At 44.7% G+C, this 22,748-nt stretch overlaps 3 protein-coding genes across 16 annotated transcripts in view; 2 read left to right on the forward strand and 1 right to left on the reverse strand.

Moving 5' to 3' along the window:
- Nucleotides 1-37: 37 nt before the first annotated feature.
- KBTBD4 (kelch repeat and BTB domain containing 4) lies at nucleotides 38-11,044 on the forward strand. 3 transcript variants are annotated; one of them, XM_081901427.1, is made up of 4 exons: nucleotides 38-210; nucleotides 1,443-2,084; nucleotides 6,564-6,670; nucleotides 9,486-11,044. In XM_081901427.1, exons 1-4 carry the CDS (start codon nucleotides 192-194, stop codon nucleotides 10,344-10,346), a joined length of 1,629 nt encoding a protein of 542 aa, XP_081757553.1. In that variant the 5' UTR covers nucleotides 38-191; the 3' UTR covers nucleotides 10,347-11,044. The 3 variants fall into 3 exon arrangements, with proteins under 3 accessions (XP_081757553.1, XP_081757555.1, XP_081757554.1); XM_081901429.1 differs by lacking the exon at nucleotides 38-210 and adding an exon at nucleotides 385-531; XM_081901428.1 differs by lacking the exon at nucleotides 38-210 and adding an exon at nucleotides 486-626.
- A 6-nt stretch (nucleotides 11,045-11,050) lies between these two features.
- Nucleotides 11,051-15,764, reverse strand: PTPMT1 (protein tyrosine phosphatase mitochondrial 1). Its single transcript, XM_081902521.1, has 4 exons — nucleotides 15,440-15,764; nucleotides 13,183-13,263; nucleotides 12,235-12,426; nucleotides 11,051-11,473 (listed from the first exon to the last, which is right to left on the reverse strand). Exons 1-4 carry the CDS (start codon nucleotides 15,656-15,658, stop codon nucleotides 11,258-11,260), a joined length of 708 nt encoding a protein of 235 aa, XP_081758647.1. The 5' UTR covers nucleotides 15,659-15,764; the 3' UTR covers nucleotides 11,051-11,257.
- Nucleotides 15,765-15,864: 100 nt separating this feature from the next.
- The window catches only part of CELF1 (CUGBP Elav-like family member 1), a 44,376-nt gene continuing 37,492 nt past the window's right edge, over nucleotides 15,865-22,748 (forward strand). For 6 of the 12 annotated variants that reach the window (XM_081901491.1, XM_081901502.1, XM_081901492.1 and 3 more), the window contains exon 1: nucleotides 15,866-16,018. The gene's annotated coding sequence lies outside the window, so the exon portion shown is untranslated. Of the gene's footprint in view, nucleotides 16,019-22,748 lie in introns of all 12 variants that reach the window. The other 6 variants (XM_081901497.1, XM_081901498.1, XM_081901499.1 and 3 more) reach the window with 2 other exon arrangements.

Here is a 22,748-nt window from a genome sequence, read left to right on the forward strand (position 1 = left end):
GCAAGCTTCCACCACCGGGAAACCAATCCGCGCGAGCGGGGCGGGACGAAATGATCCGGAAATCAGAGGCGCGCGGGCGGATCGGGTGATCGGCCAGCTTCCGGGAGCGCTTAAAAGAGCGGCGTCGGGAAGTGCAGCTCCTTCTGGTGTCCCCCTGAGCCATTCCCGGTGCGAAGTTCCGAGCCGGCGGAATGAAGGGAGGCGCCTCAAGTAAGAGCGGCCGCCCGCCGAGGCCGGGGCGCTTCTCTCCTCGGGGCTCAGCCCTGCCCGTTGCGGGGGCGGGAAGGTTCGGTTGCCGTCCGCCAGGGGGTGGGGCGGCGCACCCGGACGCCGGCAGGGGGCGGCGCCGGAGCCGCCTTCCAACGAGGCGCCTCCGGGCCCGGCTTGAGGGCGAGAGGCCCTTCGCGTCCCGGCCCCGTAAAGGGCTGGGCTCGCTCGGGAGCTCGGCGCCGCCGCACTCGGTGCAAAATCGCCCGGGATCTCTGTTCAAGTTCTGTTCGTCACGACGTTGGGACGGGGCGCCTCCGCTCAGTGACCAAAAGCATCGAGAGACCTGTTTCCAGATACCGTCCCTGGCAGCTCATTGAGCCCTAGCTGCTTTAAAGCAGATGCCGAAACAACCGCAGGCAATTTTAGACTGAGGCTGCATTGCTATGGAGTACATTGTTTGGTCTAGGTCTCATTGAACTCTAGGGGTCTCACTTCTGAGTAGCCTCACGAAGAATTGCACTGCCTTGCTTTTGATCTGCCCAATGGTCAGCTTTCCCCTTCCATCAGCCTCTGTGGTCTTTAGGGCCTCTTCGTGCACTGTAGAAATCAAACGTACCATTTTAAAGATGGTGTATGCACGGCTGTCAAACACAAACTTCCCGATGTCAGTGTACAACTTGTATACGTCTTTCAAAATGCACATTTGTCATTCTTCATATATTGCGGTTGTAATGCACTCACCCTGTAGGCAGAGCACAAAAGGCTTTGGAGCTTTTTAGTGTTCTGGTGATATCTGTACAGTATTTTGGGGATAGTTTTAAAAACAACATAAACTTCCTGCAGTTCATGGGCGCAAGGAACCCTTGTTAAGAGTACTTCTCTTCAGGTTAACCAAGTTCCATTGACTCATACTGGGGTATATTCTAGTATGTTCCTCATACTCTATGAAGTCTTGTAATCTGTGATTACCCACCATTTAAGGATTGGTCTAACTTTTGAGTTCTATGTCACATACTACATATGGTGTTACTTGGATACAAAACACTGGTACACAAGGAAGTAACTTTTGGTGCACACAATCTTTTGGCTGCTATTTCTACATGATAGGACATGTGTTCCTTACCTGTAGCATTTCTTTTTCATTTCCTTTTTTTAGATTTGTTTGCTTTAGTTGAGATACAGTACAGCACAAGTCTGTGATAAAAGAATCTCCAATGTCTGTTGTATTTCAGATTACTGGAGGTCAGATCTAAGCGGCAACATGGACTCACTGGAGGAGACTGGAGGTTCCTCAACAGAGGAAACTGGAAATTCCTTAACTGAGAACTACTTTGTAAATTACACTTTCACTGACCGTTCTCATTCAGGCCGTGTGGCCCAAGGAATTATGAAGTTGTGCTTAGAGGATGAGCTCTTTGCAGATGTCACCATCTCTGTCGAAGGCAAAGAATTCCAACTGCACCGGCTAGTTCTCTCAGCTCAGAGCTGTTTCTTTCGTTCTATGTTCACTTCCAATCTGAAGGAGGCACATAACCGGGTGATTGAGTTACAAGATGTTAGTGAGAGTGTCTTTCAGCTCCTTGTGGACTACATTTATTATGGAACTGTAAAGTTGAGGGCAGAAGATTTGCAGGAGACTTACGAAGTAGCAGATATGTACCAACTAACCGCCCTCTTTGAGGAATGCTCCCGTTTCTTGGCTCGAACAGTGCAAGTGAAAAACTGTTTGCAAATTATGTGGTTGGCTGATCAGCACAGTGATGTGGAGCTCTATACGGCTGCCAAGCACTGTGCCAAGTCATACTTATCACAACTTCAAGAAACTGAGGAGTTTCTGCACCTTCCTCTCCGTCTCCTGACAGATATTGTCTCAGGTAGGTAGAATGGTTACTGAGACCTGTGGTTACTAAGGCCTTTCTGAGAGATATGGATTAGTACCACAGCATTTCAGTTTCAGACCTAGTTTTGAATCCTATGCCTTTGATTGCCCTGGTACATGGCTCTAAAGTGGACAGGAGGAGCATCTTCCTGTTGGATCTGCTGCACCTCTTAGGCTTTTGGTACAATAACTTGTGGTATTTCAGATATTTCAGGTTATTTAGTGAAGATGAAACTTGGAAGCACTTTTAAAACAAATTCCAGTCTTTCCTGGAGTAACAGTTTTTTAAGGTGGTACTGGGGGCCTCCTTCTCATCTCTTTAGCTTATGAAGTTCCACTGGGCTCTGTTCTGTCCCCCCTTCCCCAATTGTAATTTGTTTTAAACATTTCTATACCCATGTTTAGTATCTACATGAAACCACTAGGAGTGGTGATAGGGAGATTTGGAGGTCTATGCAATCAGTGTGCAGATTACATCCTACTCATTCATCACATTCCAGGGAAACTAGCAGTTTTAATAGAAATAGAAATCATTAATAGAAATGGGCTGGATGGCAGCTAGTAAATTGAAGCTTCAACTACATAATAATAGTATATCCAACCTAGAACTAGGGGGCGGTATCCACCAAAGTAGAACCACTAGTTATGATCTTAAAACCCTATATGGTTTGGGAGCAGGATAAATTTCTCCTGTATTAGCTTACCCATGCATTCACATGCTCTGCAGAGGCCTTTTGTTGGTTCTACATTCACTTGGTTGTAATGAAGGGGAAGGTTTTTTGTTGGAACTCCCTGCCTAAGGATGTTGATATTGTCCTCTCCTTGACCATCTGCTGCACTGCAAAGCTCTTTCCATTTAAAAGGGCTTTTGGCCTATAGTAGCTGGACTATACCATACTACTGGTATGTAATCTTTCTGTCTCATATATATATTATTGCTGCCGTTTAATTGCTTTATTGCTTTTTGTTGGGCCTTGTTGTCGTTTATGGGTTATCTGCCTATGGGGGTTAGCAGAGCTCTAGACATTGATTTCTGTTGGTTCAAGCAGGGCAAACCCATAATCACCAAAGCCAAGCAAGCATCTTGCTGTGAAGCCACTAGGCCTAGAATGCAAGATTGCTTGCTATGTCTTGCCTATCATTTACACCTTCAGAAACACCACAGCACCGAGGTTATGAAAGCTGTTTATAACCCACAGCTCTAATTACCCCTTCCCCTCAATTTCTGGATTAAGACCTAGCAGCTCTGTTTGGTGGTTGTGTGCTTTTCTGCTGTGGGGAACATGAAACGGACCCTTAGAGCTCTGCTCTTTTATCCTGTCTTGAAGGAGCTCTTTTTTTAGTCCCCTATCTCTAGGAATAGCAGAAATCCATTTTGCTTGCTGTTGAAAGAACCACCTACATCTTGATTCATGTTACCTAGGAGTATGTTTTGATAAGCTGTAAAATGTAGTTCAAAGTGTTTTGTTTTCTAGCTGCTTAAGAGGTTTTGTTACAGTCAAGCAATATATTACATTTTGTCAAAATAAAATAGCTCCTTCTGGAGATAGATTTTACAGTAGCCATGTGTTCTTCAGTAATGCTATACAGTATACTGTTAAATCTTAAATTCTTAATTTTAATGTGTTTCACATTTGAGTTTAACACAGTTCAACCCTGATAACCACAAATACCTTTTTTGTTACTAATGTTATAAAAATATTTCACTTCATGCATCTAATACACAGCTCTTATGTAGTAAGGGTGTACCCTTTTTCTTCTACTCTTTATTTTTACTATTGCAAAATTGTTCTATAGGAAGCATTTGTGGACAGAATGCAATGAACTTGTTCAGTCAGCGCAAGAATTTCTGCTTGTGCAACAGAATTCTCCTCTCCCCCATGCGCACCCTGCACCCTTCCCAAATCAGCTGCAGAGGGCTAGAGAAAAACCCAGAACAGATTTAGGGGGCACACGGTGGAAGTTCCATTGCACAAGTGGAATTCCTAGCACTGACAAAACATGTTACTCGCATCCTGCCCTATATGTTTAGCCAGGCCTGTGGAAACATGTCAGGGGGAGCCAACATCAGCTAATACGTTTGGCTAATACTGAGGGAAGGGCGAATTGTATGCAGCTCTGGGTGGTCATGCAAGAAGATAAATCATATGTCAGTTTTGTGAGTAATTGAATAAATATGAAATTTGTTGACTGCAGCTCTGGTAGAATTAGCATTGAAAGGGAAATCCCCAGATTCACCAATAGTTAGGATAAATATCTGGTTTCCTATGGCAACCACTTCTGGCTGTCTTCATCATCTAAAGGTCCAGCCATCTCCTATCTGGTTTTCTGCTATTAATGTAGTTACAGAACTTCTTGCAGTTGGTCTTTGTTTTTAGCAATGTGCTCCTCAATTTCTTTTTTTACTTCACTTTTCATCCACTTGCATTTCTTTTGCCGAAGTTTGTGTTCCCTTTATGGTCTCCTAATTTGAACAAGGCTTCCATTTTATAACACTTGCGTGTTAACCAAGTGGGCATCCTCTTGGCTTTGGTGGGACCTTTTTTTTAATCTGAGCATCTAATATTGTGATTTTAAACAAATCCCAAGGAGTAGCATCCTCCTTTCCATGACAGCAACCATCATCCTTGGAGTGTGACAAGAGCTATCACTCTTCCTGAAGGCCTTGTCCACCAAACTCTCTTCCTTTCTCAGCCTCTCTTGGTCAGCCACTTTGGCCTCAAGGGAATGAATCTGTTCCCTGAGAGCTGGGAGCTCATTGCATCAAGGACAAACCCAATTTTTTATACCACATACAGGGGTCAGCAAACTTTTTCAGCAGAGGGCCGGTCCGCTGTCCCTCAGACCTTGGGGGACGGACTATATTTTTTTGCGCGGGGGGGGGGGGATGAACAAATTCCTATGCCCCACAAATAACCCAGAGATGCATTTTAAATAAATGGACACGTTCTACTCATGTAAAAACATGCTGATTCCCGGACTGTCTGTGGGCCAGATTTAGGTGATTGGGCCGGATCTGGCCCCCGGGCCTTAGTTTGCCTACCCATGACATAGATGGCTGGTGTGCTCTGGTCCATGGGGTCACGAAGAGTCAGGCACGACTAAACGACGACATAGATGGTGCACGTGACAAATTGTGTAATACACTGGAAAGCACCCATCCCCCACCTCTGCTGGCATTCTACCTGCATATCTACTTTTGCAGTTTGTTTGGGTTTACTTTATTTGGAATTTGTTACGTCAGAGGGTGGAGGAACAGTGTGCTGAAGAATATAGAAAGGGATTGGACCTTACGTCCTGAATAATTACGTACTAGATTGAAATTGATTTAGAGACTGAAGACCTCTTGACACACAACTCAAATATTCTATGCAGCTATGTACTCCAGGTAGTTTTTAATACTCAGTTACAAGGGTCATCATTAGTTATGATTTGTAGCATGATAGTTATATTACAAAGTTTATTAAAAAATTTGAACTGAGACAATACTTTGCTTAGTCTTAAATATTTATTTATTCAATTTATATCCCATCCTTCCTTCCGAAAAAGCCCAGGATGGCGCATGATGTATGTAGTTTCTCTTTAAGCAACAGCTAATGCCAGAACTCAGAGCTAGAGGAAACTCAGAAAAAAAGCAAGCTTAATGGCCAGCATTAATACTGAATAAAGTTTAAGATTTATCTGTTGTTTGGCCTACTGACCCACTTTTTCAACTGAAATCCCTATTAACTTCTGCTGGTTTCTACAGCCACTGATCTTATTACTAGTAATGGGATTAACCAAGAACCAGCTTTCCCACAGAACCAAAGGCAGGAAGAGCAGGAAGCAGAGTACTTAATTGAATCAGGCAGTGGAACTGTATTTGACTGGACTTACATCATTGTACTGAAAGCACTGAATATTTAAAATTATTTCCAGTATCCCTGAGCGATGCAGTAGCTTAAAACATGTCAGGATTTGTAACATAGTAAAAAGTTTCTTTGTACAAAATACCATCACCCAAAATTATACTAAATGTTCTAGTGAATAGCTTTTCTAAAATGACAACAAAATTCATGTCTGTTGTAGCATCACTTCTTAAATGTTGTTCTTTGTGAAACATATGACAAGAATTTTTTTTAAAAAATCAAATCATATGACAAGAATTTTTTTTAAAAAAAATCAAAAATTAAACAGGACAAAATGAAGGCCTAGCTATTTAACTGTGGCAAGCAGAGAATGTAGTCTGGTCCTGTTAATAATCTTGAGGCTATGGTTACCAGATAACAAATTCATTAAGTCGATAGCCTTGGCCAGGAAATATTTTTGCTGCTTCTGTAGAATAGAATGCTAACATGCACGGGCTCCTGCTCTTGTTTATACCAGCTAAACCTGGTATGTGTTGGGGAGAAAGGGAATACTGTACTTGCTATGCCCATGCCATGTAAATTTTATACTTTAAACATGTTTTTTTTTTTAATCTGCAACCATACAGATGGGGTTCCATGTTCACAGAATCCAGCAGCTGCCATAGAAACCTGGATTGGCTTCAATAAAGAAGAGCGTGCTGGTTTCTCAGACATTCTGCGATCAAGTTTAAAGGTACAGGACAAAGCAGTCTACTCAGTGTTTCAGCCTGCCTCCCTTAACTGTAATCAGTGTTAGAAAGGTTTCCATAGTTAGAAACGTGGGCTGCCCTTGACACTAGAATGATGTAAGCAATGGCAATCGGTCTGATGTGATAATAGAATTGTAAGTTCTTTTCCACTGATGAGTTGCTTCTCCTACTCGATCCACTAGGCAGAATCAGCCCTGCCCTTTCAGTTCCAGAATGTACAACAGCTAGCTGTAACCAAAAAAAAAAAAAAAGCATGGAAAACCCAAGAAGGAAAACAAAATACCCCATGAAACAGAAGATTAGAATTGCAGAAAGTTAACAACTGCACTATCATAACCTCATTTCACCCAACCATGGATACACTACTATGGTGGTTCAGAAAATGAACTTATCACTGTAAGTCCAGTGTTCTGTTTTCCTGCAGTGGAGGACGGGATCTGTGGTTGGGATATAAAACAGCAGTAGCCAGGAGGCCACTGCAGGGACCTCCTACCTTGGCACCACTTGCCAAAGCACCTCCTGCCAAAAGACAACATAGCAGAATCAAACGTATTCCTCCTGTAGCGCTTCAATAATGTGAAAACAGGTGGTAATTGCTGCCCTGGAGATGTCAACTCAAGGGGCATTAGTGCTAAAGGCAGCAGTCAAAGCACTCCTGGTAGCGTGATCCAGAAGTTACATAGCACTTAGCTATGCATGTCCATATCCATCAAAACAGAGTAGTTGAGGAGACATTTATTTCTTGCAAAGTGCTTGGCTAAAACAGAATCAGACTGTCTCAACTCCTTTGCTCACACCAGCCTATGAACATCTAGTGACGCTCCTTTTCCTTAGGACCTAGCCAAAAATGATGGTGATTAACTTGCTGAGCCCTGTGAAAAATAGAATTTCTTTTAGGGATGAATGTAGGGTGAAGGCCATTGAATCTGAGTGGAAGATAGAGTTCTTTCCAAGATGACAGGGCTCTCTGCTCTGAAATCCTTACAGCAGGGGCAATTAACTATCAAGAAAACCACCTTATGGCTCAGACACTTCTAAGGTTATGGTTATAAAACCTGAAATGTGATTTTGTGAGGGCCTTGTTTAGTCCCAGGTAGAAAAACGATATACCAGGGGAAGTTTCAAGTAACTCCTTATAATACAAGGATGTGAGGATATGCAAGCCTTGCCTCCCTGAGACAGAAGAGAGAGCTGCCACTTGCCTTTTTGGAGTATTAGGTGTCAAGCCCCAATCCAGACCATCCTGAAGGAAAGTGAACACCCACTTTGATGTTTGCATGCAATGTGTCCTCATCTTTTCCTGCACCACCTCACAAAGGCCTTCCAGATTTTCTCATAGGTGCAATGTGCACGAGTTTTATATTAGTTTAGAAAGGTAATGACTGCTCTGTGGTCAGAGCCTTTATGTTCTAGACCCCTCCTCTTTCAGTTGTTAAACAGGAAGGTACAAGGTCTGGGTGGAGAAAGTGTCCCTGGGATCTCTCTTCTCTCTACCAAAAGGATCCCAGTCCCATCAGAATGGAAAACCAAGCCATGCTGGCCCAGAAGGGAGACACAAACAACAATTTCACCCCCTCTGCACACACCCTTCAAATAACCCTTTAGATCATGGTTGTGGGTGGAAATGTTTACAGTGGTGCCTCGCAAGACGAAATTAATTCGTTCCGCAAGTCTTTTCGTCTTGCGGGTTTTTCGTCTTGCGAGGCACGGTTTCCCATAGGAATGCATTAAAAATCAATTAATGCGTTCCTATGGAAACCGAACCGCCTTCAGACCAGGTCTGGGGACAGTCTGTCCCCCGACCTCTTCTGAAGGCTGGCGGGGGCGAAAGTCTTTGCTTCCCCCCCGCCTGCCTTCCCGGAACAGCGGAGACTTCCCGGGACAGCATTTTAAAATCGCCCCGGGACAGCGGAAAAGTCTCCGCTGTCCCGGGAAGGCAGGCGGGGGGGAAGCAAAGACTTTCGCCCCCGCCAGCCTTCAGAAGAGGTCGGGGGACAGCATTTTAAGATCGCCCCGGACAGTGGAAAAGTCCTCCGCTGTCCCGGGGGCTTTTAAAATGCTGGCGGTCCCCGAGATTTCCCTATGGGCTTTCGTCTTGCGATGCAAGCCCATAGGGAAAATCGTCTAGCGAAGCGTCGCAAAAACCAAAAAACCCTTTCGTCTTGCGGGTTTTTCGTCTTGCGAGGCATTCGTCTTGCGGGGCACCACTGTATAACCTGCTCACCTTGGAAGTTGGCTAAGGGCACAAACAGATTACCTGAATATGGATTCCCTTCTCAGCTGCTGGAAAATACTCAACTGAAATGCTAGTTTAAACTTGCTAGCTACATAATTCAGTAACTGAACATGCGTTTCTTAACTATTTATCTAGTTTTCATCTTGCTCGTAATATAAGTAGTTGCCTGTAATGATTGACAGCAAGTCTCAAAAATTTCAGACAAAAGTCAATTTCCAGCTCTACTTGGGGATGTTAGGGATTGAACCACAGGCTTTCTGCATGCCAAGCATTGGCCTGAAAAGCTATGTACATTATGGTTATAAAATGAAATGGAAAAAAATAAGAGTCACAAAAGACTTCAGTCCCAGCATGTCAGCTATCAGTGGCCTTATACGTTGTGGTAATTGTGGAATAGCTTACTAGTAATTTGAGCTGTGAAACCCCAAGCTAATTTGCTGTAGGTATTTCTTTGCACTTATCATTGGCCTCCTCTTGACTGAATTTCTGCATGCATACCTTTATGCACAACTTTAATGAAATTTTGTTGCACAACTTTAATGAAATTTTGTTTTATTGTTTAGGAAATTGGAGAGAACGTTCATATCTACCTGATTGGAAAGGAGTCATCCCGTACACATTCCCTTGCTGTCTCACTGCATTGTGCAGATGACGACTCCATCAGTGTTAGTGGTCAGAACAGTTTGTGTCACCAAATCACTGCAGCTTGCAAGCATGGTAGTGACCTCTATGTTGTTGGAGGATCCATTCCACGGCGCATGTGGAAATGCAACAACACCACGATAGACTGGGAATGGTGTGCCCCCCTGCCCCGCGACAGGCTACAACACACTCTGGTTTCTGTGCCCAGCAAGGATGTGATCTATTCACTGGGGGGCAAGACACTGCAGGACATCCTCTCAAATGCCATCATATACTACAGAGTAAGAGACAATGTATGGACAGAGACTAGCCAGCTGGAAGTTGCAGTGTCTGGGGCTACAGGTGTAAATCTCAATGGTGTCATTTATTTGTTAGGCGGGGAGGAGAATGACCTGGATTTCTTTACCAAGCCCTCTCGGCTTATCCAGTGTTACGATACCAATACAGAGAAGTGTCATGTAAAGCCTTACGTGTTACCCTTTGCAGGCCGCATGCATGCTGCTGTGCACAAGGACCTGGTGTTCATTGTAGCAGAGGGGGATTCGCTGCTGTGCTATAACCCTCTGTTGGATAGCTTCACGCGGCTCTGCTTGCCAGATGCCTGGAGCTCAGTACCATCTCTCTGGAAAATTGCTAGTTGTAATGGCAACATCTACATCTTCCGGGATCGTTACAAAAAGGGAGATGCCAACACCTTCAAACTCAATCCAGCCACTTCAGTGGTGACTGTCACCAGTGGCCTCAAGCTGCTACTCACAAATTTGCAGTTTGTGTTGGCATGAAGGAAGAAAGGTTCAGTGCCAGAACAACGAAGACATTCCTTTAAACAGCTCAGAGATGTATAGACCCCATAGCTCCAGCTCCTTGAGAAAGATCACAATACTTTAGAGAGAGTTCCCTGCCCCACCTTCCAACACCTGCTCACAAGCAGCAGCATTGTAGCCACACATAGGCGGCATCCGCATTCTGTCTGGATTACTGCTGTCACTGTGGTCCCCTGCTGGTCAGCTTCTTGTGTCTCAGAACCCCACAGCTAAGAGGCTTCTTGGGCCTAAACCCTTTACCAACAAGCCCTATGCAAAATAGATGAAGTATTTGTACTGTCTTATGTTGCAGGCTATCTACTGCAGCAATCTGTCAAGGTACAAAACATCCCTTAGAGCTGCAGCTAGCAGATAAAAGTGAAGGCTCCCTCCTTTATCAGGGCTACGAAGGACAAATCTAGCAAGAGGTACTGAAAGTAACATTAGCAATGCATTGGATATGATTGAACTAGGAATAAAGGAGGCAGCTATCCCCGACTGTGTTACTACCTGGCAAAAAACAGAAAGCTTGGACCCTTGCCCTCATTTAGAGGGCTCGTTCTGTGACATACGGGGGGGAAATAACATGTTAAAAGAGGAGAATCATGTCAAACCTATTTGTTGATACTGTAAGATCCTTGGGGTGCAAGTCTCAATAAAGGCCTTCCGGAACAACACAGCTCGTTTATAATTGCTTGTATTTGAGAGGGAGCAGCGCTGACAGTGGTCCCATGCTGGTGCACTGAGATAAGTAATAATAGAGACCAGCAGTAGAGGCAAACCATGTTCAACTAGCAGTGATAAAGCTGGAAGCTACCAGATCTCCTTTGCTCTCATGCTTCAAAAAACTTTGTGGTAGCTGAGACAACAGTCTACCCTTAGACAATATGTTAGGAACCAGATGTTTTCAGTGGACGGTTCTGCACGTTGTGTGTTGGCTTGTTCTTTCCTTGCTGAATCTTTGGTGGCTCTTGCTGTGCAGGAGTTCCAGCAGTTACACACATATGAAAGTCCTCCAGCAACTTCATTTGCTTTTCACGTATGATTATATGAGGACGTATCTTAAGAATTGTGGCTATTGCTTGTTGAGGGGTACAGTGGTGGAGCTGCAAAGGCAGAAAATCCAAATGAAAAACTATCTAAGCGGGGAACTAACTAGCTTAAGCAATGGAATGGAAAAACAGATATTGAGAATTGCTCAAAAACAATACCCTCACACTTAAAAGAATCCCAAATATTTGTTGTCATTTGTGAGTCTGTTGGCTAAAATCTGCCTTGTCTGATTCTAGCAGATTACTCAACAACTGTTATACTTAACCATCTCTTTTTTTCTCCTGCTGGAGGAAGAATGGCTTCTGCATTGCTTTCCATTCAATCTCAAAGCATAATTGATTATATTTGGGCTATGTGCTCTTAACACTATCCTAGTATCCCAGCATGATGAATGTATACAAGCCTAGACAAAGTTCTTATTTTCAAAACTAAATGATGTACAACTGGTAAGGAAAAAATGCACTAATAGCCGTCCATCTAATATCCTACACATTTTCTCCCCACTTTCCAGGCAACAAGGGGCTTGAAGTGCAAACATTTTTCATTCATACTGCCAACTTTAATACAGAAGTGGAAATGACTCCCAAGTCCATCCCTATCACAAGGAAGCTGACAGTCATACATACTCATTTTCTCTCTCAATGAGTACTAAATGAAGTGCTATACCCTAATTAAAGCCAATAAATTAAGACCACGTTGGAAGCAGAGTAGCAGTCCTGGGAAGAGTTCCGCTTCTCTTATTCTTGTTTAACAGAAGCAGTTTGTGTACAATTGATCCATTACCACTTTCTCAGTGTGTTGGAAGCTTTCTTACCTGAATTAAATATGCAGCAACCATAGTGGCACTGCGAAAGCGGCCAGCTTTGCAGTGCACGTATACTGAGTTCCCTGATGCACGATGCTTCATCACAAACTCAACACCTTTATGCAGGTTTTCCAATGATGGGACGCCAGTCAAATCAACAGTACTAAGGCGCAACTGTTCTACACCCATTTCCGCCCATTCCTGCAATTAACCCAGAAAACACGGAATCATCCATTTGGAAAAGAGAGGCAATGACCACTGTCACATTTTCATTGGGCACAATGAAAGTCAAGGAAAATATGCCACAAGAAAAAGTTGCTAATTTGGGCTGCAGTTATCTTCTGAACCCTATTTAACTCAATGGGACTTACTTCTGAATAGACATACATACAATTGCATCGTTAAAAGTTATCGAGGAAAGCTGAAAGGAAGACTGCAAAAATGGGGCTAACGAAATAATGTGGGAGACAAAACGGTAAACTTACGGTAGGTAGCAGTACAGTGAGGGTAACTAAGTGGGGAAAGGGGGAAATTTATCTGAGTATAATTCCCACTGGTCTCTGCATTTATTCAGAAGTATGAACAATTATGTTCAACATGCCTTTCCACCAAGTAAACATGCACATAATTGCAGCCCAAGTCAAGACGTTTCAGTGAAAACATGGCCTGAGGCTTGCGCACCATGGGAGGGCAGTTTGGTGCTAATGCAGCAGTTTGCCTTCACCCCCAGAGGCGCACTCCATTGTCTCTCAAGACAGACGGGTGCCAACAATGTCTGTGTAAACATGCACAGATATGGTAGCATAACATGCAGTTCTGATTCAGTAAGATTGTGGGCTGTCCTGTATCCCCCTCAGACAGCATTCTATACTGATGTTTAAATATTCCCTTCTGAGGGAGCTTGCCAGTTGGATCCCCTCTTTTCTTGGACACAATGGAGCTTGTGGGGGGACTCACCTCAGAGGAATAACACAGGAAGCGAGTCTCATACTCTTCGTTCATGGTGACCACTCCTCGGACATTCTGCTCCTCTACCAACTGCAGGAAGAACATACAACTAAGTCCAGGTCTCAATATATTTCAGTATCTAGCCCATCCTCTCCTAAAGGTTCTCACTCAATATGTGCCATAAACAGAAGCTTCCAGACCGAAGGCCTCAGAAACAGGTACCCACTCCCTTTTTTAACCACTTTTGGTGGAATCTAAATTGTTGTTCTGATTTTAATTTATGCTTTAGTTTTGTCAATATGTTCTGCTGCCATTTTAGCTATAATTTTTGCATATTTTATTTTGTTCACTATTGTTCAGTTTTCTTCTATATAATGTTTTATACATTTATTCTGGAAACTGCTGTGTGATTACCATACAATGAATAGCAGTCTATTATATTATTATTATTATTATTATTATTATTATTATTATTATTATTATTAAATTTATATACTGCTTAATGCCAAGATGGCTTCTGAGTAGTTTACACAACATAAAAACCAATTGTACAACATTGTTAAAATACACAGCAAAACAATCCCATAAAGCAATAAAATATAATCATCCACGATGATTGAAATATGCAATCAAACAATTCCATTCAAACAGCACAGCAATTAAAACATGTATCTTCTAAAGCAAGTAGAATGTCAATACAGATGGGGGGCCTCTTGTATTTCTGCAAGGTATACATGCCTCAGCACTGATACCAGCAGTTAAAAAGTCCATCTCTGCATTATCACAAGCCAACAATCATCAGATTGTGGCAGGACTAACTGGGATCTTAATGCTTTTACCTGGCAATGGAGCAGAGGTCAATCAGGTAACCTGGTTCAGGGTTGTTTAGGACTTTGCTGTTGTTTAGTCGTGTCCTTTACATCAATCAATCAAAGAACTAAAAACTGGCTTGGTGGCCAATAGGCAGTAAGTGTTGATCCCTTCACAGTTGAGGTGTATATCCAATAATGGGACACTACTTGCCACCTGGACCTCAGCATTCTAGACCAGCTGCAGCTTCCAGACCAGCTGTCAGAAAAGTTCACAGTGCATTATAGTAGTCTAAACATGAGGTTACCAGTGCACATGTCACAGTGGCCAAACTACATTGTCCAGAGTCAAAACAAAAAAAATTCTTTCCAGTAGCACCTTAAAGACCAACTAAGTTAGTTCTTGGTATGAGCTTTCGTGTGCATGCACACTTCTTCAGATACCCTTCTTCAGATACTTCTTTCGTGTGCATGCACACGAAAGCTCATACCAAGAACTAACTTAGTTGGTCTTTAAGGTACTACTGGAAGGATTTTTTTTTTGTTTTGACTATGGCAGACCAACACGGCTACCTATCTGTACATTGTCCAGAGTCCAGGAAAGTTGACTAGGTGTTCTTCACCAGCGATGTCCCCCAATGCGATTCTCTGAGATCCATCATGCAAGCTGGAGCAGAACCACCATAGAACAGTCTATAAACCTGATTTATAAATCTACCATTGCAGGTTACAAATTGATTTGTACCATTAGTGGCAAGAGATAATTTATTCCTTCTGCTCAGTGCTCCACTGCAGTGGGCCTTGGACCCAAGAGGGGCAGCTGCCCGCGCTTGAGTTGAACCAAAGTTGGAGAAAGGCTTGCTCAGGAACGTTTCCAGGGCTCACTGCTCAGCCCTTCACATGAAACAACAGAAGCAAGGATAACTTGTAGCTCCTGTGCCCCCTAAAGAATAGCCCCAGCTGTTTGCTGGGTTCGAATCACGATGTGCTTGCAAACTGAGTTTCTGACAGATTTCAGCCTCCATCTTCTTCCATGTTGACAATCCTACACCGGCTATCCTCTTGTTGAGCACTTTTGCTGGCAGATACCTTGGTGTCTTTCAACAGCAGAAATCAAAGAGGTAAAAGCTTACCCATAGGATCTACCGAGCGTGTCCAGCGCAACAGTGCACGTGCCTACTCGGGAGTAAGCCCGCGCCGAGTTCAACATAGCAGTGGGCGGAGGGCTACACCTGAGTTTCTAAAGGGAAGGATGCAGCTAAAGAAGCAGAAACCTCGTGCGCCGTGGGAGCGATTCCGAGGGACCTCGCTGCTCCCCAGCCGTGTGACCCGCAGAGCCAAAGCCTTGGGAAGAAGGCGAGGAAACGGCGCCTCGCCGCAGCTCCCGCCCAGCAGCTGAAAGAGCACCCGCGGGCGAGACGCCTGCTCCGCCCGGCCCGGCCCGGCCCTCCCGTTACCTGGCGGCTGCGTCCCCGCAGAGGCAGCGCCCCCAGCAGCACGGAGCGGTCGACGCGGCTGAACCAGGGCCGCTGCGAGCCGGGCAGCCACTCGCGCACCAGCGTGTACAGCAAGGTCGGGTAGAACAGGACCCGCGCGGCTCCGGGACCCAGCGCGCTCAGCACCATCGCCAGGCCGCCGACCTCTTCGGGGCGGGGAGGGCCGTTAGGGCAGCTCATTGCGCTCGGCGGAGAGGGGGCCGGGCCGCAGGCATCTCGGCGGCGCGGACGAGCCCGCGCGTCCGGACGCAGCTACAACTGTCGCGCGGGTGGGCGGGGGAGAGCAGCGAGCGTGCTCATTCGCGGACGGAGGGGTGCGCGCGCGGGGACGAGTCCGCTCGTTCTCTCGCGCGCCTTTATCTCGTTGGTGCGCCTCCTGCCCTGGGATGGTCTTTCCCGGAAGTGCCGCCATCTTGCGAAACCGGCCTGAGGCGGAGAGAGCCGAGCGGGGCGCGGGCGGATCCCCCGGGGCAGGCGCGAGGGCGGCGGCCGCCAGGAGGAGCCCGGGAAGGGCAAGGAAGGGAAGGCGCGCAGCCGACGGTGAGTCCGCTCAGTCCAGCTCGCCGGCGGCGGACGGGACGTCCATTTCTCCACCTTATTAGGACTCTTCTCCCTCTTTTAATTGGGCCTCGTTAGGACCCGAACGACTTTCGCTTCCCTTCCCCGCTGGCGAGACGGGAGTTTGGGCGGCGGGCGGGGGGGAGGGGAGGCTGCGCTGTCTGCTCCTTTTCTCTGCCTCACAACGGCCGCTGCCTTGACGCTGACGGGCCGCCAGCTGCGCGGGCTGCCTGCCTTCCGCGGGTGGCGGGGCGGGAGCGTCTCATGACCAGCCGGAGACTGTCCCAAACCCGGGGGGGGGGGTTTGAGAAGGAGGGAGAAGCGGCTCTCAGGCGCTTGGGTGGCGGGCAGCGGCGGGTGTTGACGCTTGTGCCTTCTTCTGGTCTTTGCGCTTCTCCTGAAATAGTTGCTGGCGAGACATTCCGGGGTGGGGGAAGAATTTCGCAGGCGCGCTTTATCGCTCGCGGGGCTCCGGGGCAGCGCAAGCCGCTGGCGTCGCCATCCCCGGGCCCAGGGGGCGGGGCTCGCCTCCGGGAGGCTGAGGGTCTGACGCCACTCCGCTTTACCTTTGAGATATTACTCTCAACTTCCACTCCCTCGCCGGCAAATTTGATCCCCCGGGCCGTGATGATGACCCCCTGGAAAGTGATTCCGACGAGGGACGGGATGTACGATGTATTCCTGGCGGTTTAATGGACCCCAAGTGGAAGGAAAATGAGGAGGTCGGAATCCCTGGAAGATCGTCCACGTGCTGCGATTTAAATGACGACCCCCTGACTCTTGTGAAACGTCTCCCTGGCTTATAATGGCAGCCCCCTTAGCTCTCCCCTGGCCACTTGGCTCAGTCAGAGTAGTGCGCCACAAGTAGTTGGGGTGTTGTGTTTCGAAAGGCATTTTGCCAGTAGGGGAGAAATAAACGCAGTAAACTTAGAGCAGAGGCAGATGAGTGAAAAGGTAGTCAGTGAAGTACAAATGGAGGAAAGAGGGACATGAGGGAGATGCTTTAAAAAATAAAATAAAGTACGGGTTATACTAGTACTTTAGTCACGTTATGTGGGTATGGTTCAGTGCTAAACTACACAGATACTTGCATGGTTCATATATGTGGTTTCTTGTGTGGGAATTGCTGTACTGCACTTTCTCCCATAAATTTATTAACTTACTCCTAGGATACTAATATATGAGAAAATACTGCATGTATATGCTGCTTCCTTGTTCCATGTACTGCTCCATTGCAGGAACATACAGTACTAGAACAGTTTCTCTTGCTGCAGAAGAGGGAAGTGTTGCTGGGAGACCATTTTCTGTACAGTTTTACATGGTCTAGAATTTACTTCTTTCAGTTTGCTATAGCTTGGTCTTTTTTCTTCTTCAAATGCTTCTAGAACTATTCACTTTTGCCACTTACATAAAACATTCATGTAGTTCCTAATGTTTCATTTCCTTACTATGTTCTGAGTACAATAGAGAAACAGCATATTGGGAAGTGGCTGTCAAGGTGGATAAGAAAAGAGAGCATTGTCTATCCTATACCTCTATGTAATGTGTTTTCATTGCAGTATACCATACTGCTATGATGGCTGCTGCTTGCTTTGCCCCTTCATGGGGCGGAAGCATACTGAAGTTGGCTGTCAGACAGAGTGGTCCCTCTGCTTCCTCCAGGGTCACACTACCTGTTTCAAGGCAAGGGGGAAAGGTGTAGTATTGGGGTAGATGAACAGAAAGGATAGGGCACAGAATGGCTTGAGAAACTGATTTGAGGGGGGAAGGGATGGAGTGAAGGGAAATAAGGCAATGAGCAAAGAGCACTTCCTCCACCCCAAGGGAAAATGAGATATTGGTTCCTATTTCTAAAAGTGTCTGAAACTGGAAGTGTACGTTATAAATTCAGTCTATCAGTCAATAAAAATGCAACACTTAGATATATTACTGAATGATGGTGGAGACTGGCCTCTCTCCTATGGGGAGGGGATAGAGTTCCTTAGTCCTTCCACTCCAAAATCATAGGCATTTTGCTAGTTGATTGCTATACCATTTTGTGGTGGCTTTGTCCACTATTCTAGAGTTGGATTTTTGTAAACTGTAAATGCCCAATTATTCACTTGATATACATATGCTTGCATTTGGCAACTGAATGTTTGTGCAGATTTTTGCTGCCCTTACAAATTATTTGTTGTGATTCCTGACTGCATTTTTGTGTGCATCTTGTCATTAGGTTTGTTCCAAGTGAAGTGTTAAAAGTTAAAACACACTGAGCTGATTTGCATGTCATGTTCAAGCCAGGGGTACCTAATCTGTGTCCTCCAATTGTTGGTTGACTGCAGTTTCCACCATCTCTAAGAACATAAGAATAGCCTGCTGGATTAGACCAGTGGCCCAACTAGTCCAGTATCCTGTTCTCACAATGGCCAATCAGATGCCTGTTAAAAACCAAGATTCCAACAACTGGTATTCAGAAGGATTGCTGCCTCCCAACTGTGGAGGTGGAGCATAGCCATTATGGCTAGTAGCCATTGAGAGCTCTCTCTTCCATGAATTTGTCTAATAATCCTCTTTTAAAACCACCCAAGTTGTTCACCATCATTGTTTCCTGGGGGAGTGAGTTTGACTATGTGCTGTGTGTAGACTTACCGTCTTTTATCTGTCCTAAATCTTTCAATGTTCAGGTTCATTGGATGTTGATAAGTATTATGTAAAAAGGTAAAGGTACCCCTGCCCGTACGGGCCAGTCTTGACAGACTCTAGGGTTGTGCGCTCATCTCACTCTAGAGGCCGGGAGCCAGCGCTGTCCACAGACACTTCCGGGTCACGTGGCCAGCGTGATGAAGCTGCAGCTGGCGAACCGGCACCAGAGCAGCACACGGAAACGCCGTTTACCTTCCCGCTATAAAGCGGTACCTATTTATCTACTTGCACTTAAGGGTGCTTTTGAACTGCTAGGTGGGCAGGAGCTGGGACCAAACGACGGGAGCTCACCCCGCCGCGGGGATTCGAACCGCCGACCATGCGATCGGCAAGTCCTATGCGCTGAGGTTTTACCCACAGCGCCACCCGCATCCCTGTAAGTATTATGAGACAGGGAGAAAAAAAATTATCTGCACTTTGTCCATTCCATGCATAATTCTATAAGCATCTATCATGCAGCCACAGAAAGCCCTCTCCCTGGTTCCAAATATATATATATATATATATATATATATATATATATATATATATATATATATATATTGGTGGGACCAGAAGTAGGACCAGAAACAAATACACAATCTGAGTCCACATTTGTTCCTGCAGCATGGATTAAATCATGTGTCTCTGTTTTACTTTAAATGAGGCTTGATTATTTTTTGCTTGCTGTCATGCATAGCTGTCAATGCAAAGATAGAGGTAATCCAATCTATGTGTCTCAGAATGAAGGCTGATTGGTGGGTTCATGAAGGGATTTTTGTCCTGTGTAAAATGTGATACACCAGAGTGTGTATCATCCCTGGCACATTTTAAAGCATATGGAATCTGGTGCTTTCCATATGCACTTGTCCTTAATAAATTTCTTGCTGTAAAGTAGCTGCAAAATTGGAAATGCCCTTTTTGTTTAATTCAAAAATGCATTGTCCTGAAGATGTCTTCATTACTTCTTCATCTCTGGATGATCTTACAGATGTCTCTGGACACTTTTTTCCCAGACATATGCTATTCCACCACCATTTGTGTTTCTGCGTATCTGGGCAATGCTTATTTAACTTACCGGTAAATACAGTACCATTGTTTATAAAGAAGTCGGCGAAGGCCTCTTCTTACCCAGGGTCTAACTTATTTAAGAGCCCAACCATATCAGCTTAAATCCTGCCTTGTTTTCCAGCAGTTTTTTCATGCCTACCATCCACTTCCTCTTTTCCCTAGTTTGAGCGTGCTGCATAGTGATTTTCTTGCTGCCTGTCTCTGAAGCTGAGTTTCATGGCAGTGATAACCTCATTGCAAGGCCGAGAACATTGCAAGGCCGAGACTAAGGCTGATACTAGTACAGGCCCCAGAACTAGTATCCTTAAAAGTATTATTATTAAAAAGTATCACTCATTTCTTAATTTACCATTGTGAAACTAAAATATTCTTATGCTGTTCGACCTAACTTTATTTTTAAATTTATGCATGTGCTAAGAAAGACAGTTACCTTAATTTCTGCCCCCCCCCATTTATTTTTCACAGGAAAGTGAATATCATAATTCCCAGACCAAGCTGTCAAAATTATGCCTGTATTTGTCACCTTGCTCCTGAATTTGTCTGTATCGCTCTGTCTTTTTTATGAATGTAATTATAACTAGTCTGCATGCATGCAGATCCTGTCTGTTCCATTGTTCAGAAATTTTCTGTAGTATCCACTTATCCATTAACATTTGAAAAGTGGGTGAGTTTAACACATTTCCCCCTGTCAATTAAGTTTCCTTGCATCTGTTCATGGCATCTAGATTTTTGGTTATATAAACTGGACATTTTCTTCACTAATCATATTTTGCTACATTTCTAAATGTGAAATAGCTTCGTTAACTCTCACTGGGTATGTATATATTAGCGCGCAGAGCAGAAGCTAGTTTCTCTTAGCAACCATGTAAGGGTAAAACCGCTGAATTTTTTGCTCCTCAAGAGAACGTGGAGCTAAAACAGTTCATGTCTTCTGTATTGGTACAAATGCTGCAGACTACCTTGCAGAGTGGATGGCCTTGTGTGTCGCATTGTATTTCAACCAGGCTTCCAGTCTCTGCATTTGCTAACCTGTTAGTTTGTATGCATTTCTGCTACAACTGGGGGCCCAAGCAAAAGATGATAATATTGGTCTCTGGCAGTGCTAATGGACTTGGAATATATCTTGCTGATAAAGTAACTAGTCTGTGAATGGGTTAGCTCAGAAGATCAGAGATTTAAACTTTGAAACGATGAATATTTTTCATCGGGGGTGTTTGAAGACCCTGTCATTGGTTGGGAGAAATATATTTATGAAAGGGCATTATAAACTCTGTAATTATTTGATAATGTGGGCCCATAAACTTTGAGTTGGCATACACACCAACCATTATTATACTTAGAAAACTTGGGAGAGGGGTGAATTTGTGCTTGGGTTGGAGCTACCAAACCAGGGAGACTTGTGCTGCTTCTGCCTTTAAAGCCCAATGCAAAATGAAAGGCACTGCCCCATAGGACATTGTGTTCTAAGATTTTGCACCACATATTTTTACTGCTTGCTTCCTGTGATGGTATCTTAGGAATATGGTGTGCTGCATTTTCATGCAATATTATCTCTCAGATAACCAGAGAGATTTAACATCCATGAGCAGTTCAAAAAAATACTGCCTCGAGTAGGTAAATAGGTATTACTGTGGCTGGAACGTAAATGACATTTCCATGCACTCTGGCTTCCGTCATGGTGTCACGTTGTTCCATAAGTGGTTTACTCATGTTGGCCACATGACCCGGAAAACACTGGCTCCCTCGGCCTGAAAGCGGAGGTGAGCACTTCACTCCATAGTCAAATTCGACTGGACAATGGTCAAGGTTGATGGGAGTTCTATTACTACTACTACAGTTTATTATCCCCCCCCCTTATCCTAAGATCCCAGAATTAAAATGCAACATTAATATTCATACAGTGGAACCTTGGTTTAAGAACAGTCTGGTTTAAGAACGATTTGGTTTACAAACTCCGCAAAACCGGAAGTAGTGTCCCAGTTTGAGAACTTTACCTCAGACTAAGAACGGAATCTGAATGGTGGAAGGGCACCGGGGGCAGGAGGCCTCATTAGGGAAAGCACACCACGGTTTAAGAATGGTTTCGGTTTAAGAACGGACTTCCGGAACGGATTAAATTCATAAACCGAGGTACCACTGTACACGATTTCCCACAATATTAAAAACAGTTTAAAACAACTTAACAATACACAAATAAAATGTGTAATTATACACCAGTACATATACATCAGTTGTCAAAAGCAAGGCTAAAGAGGTGTAATCCAGAACATATGGGGGACACCAGGTTGGGGAAGGCTGCTCTTTTCCCTCTTTATGTATATAGACAAACATTCACAAACATGAAAAATTCCTTCCAGTAGCACCTTAAAGACCAACTAAGTTAGTTCTTGGTATGAGTTTTCGTGTGCATGCACACTTCTTCAGATACTTCTTCAGATGCATGCACACGAAAGCTCATACCAAGAACTAACTTAGTTGGTCTTTAAGGTGCTACTGGAAGGAATTTTTTTGTTTTGACTATGGCAGACCAACACGGCTACCTATCTGTAACATTCACAAACATGCACACTGATTACTTTCCTCACATCTTTTCCCCTATGTTACATGGAAGACAGTAGCCTCTTGGAGGAGCCAGAAGGTTTAGCCTGTAAGCCTTGCCCATGAAAAACAAAAACTTTGTTATAGCTGTAGCTGGTTTCCAGGAGACAGTTCTGTTTAGTTGATTGCTGTTGTTCATTGTAGATCGGCTTCAGTGAGGTGGCCCCAAAGAAGGGAGCGCCCCTTTGGGTTGGGTGTATGGTGAAGGCAGTTGGGTGTGGATGGGCTTGCTCCTACAGCCCCAAGTGAGCGATTCAAGCGAGGCAGGAGAGATGGATATGAATGTACTGGCTTCCAAGTTAGAAATGCAATGCTGGGGAATTGTGTCTGTTATGAGAGCAGATTGCAGCTCACAAATACATATCCTGTGTCATTGGAG

The sequence above is a fragment of the Podarcis melisellensis genome (assembly GCF_964234715.1).
Source record: "Podarcis melisellensis genome assembly, chromosome: 1".
Lineage (NCBI taxonomy): Eukaryota > Metazoa > Chordata > Lepidosauria > Squamata > Lacertidae > Podarcis > Podarcis melisellensis.

Coding starts and splice junctions, on each gene's coding strand:
- PTPMT1 (XM_081902521.1), bottom strand. CDS start 15,658: ATGAGCTGCCCTAACGGCCCTCCCCGCCCCGAAGAGGTCGGCGGCCTG. Junction 13,264..15,439: donor TGCGGGGACGCAGCCGCCAG/GTAACGGGAGGG, acceptor TTCTTCCTGCAG/TTGGTAGAGGAGCAGAATGT. Junction 11,474..12,234: donor TTGCTGCATATTTAATTCAG/GTAAGAAAGCTT, acceptor CTGCCTTTGCAG/CTCCACCACTGTACCCCTCA.
- KBTBD4 (XM_081901427.1), top strand. Junction 2,085..6,563: donor CCTGACAGATATTGTCTCAG/GTAGGTAGAATG, acceptor GCAACCATACAG/ATGGGGTTCCATGTTCACAG. Junction 6,671..9,485: donor TTCTGCGATCAAGTTTAAAG/GTACAGGACAAA, acceptor TTTATTGTTTAG/GAAATTGGAGAGAACGTTCA.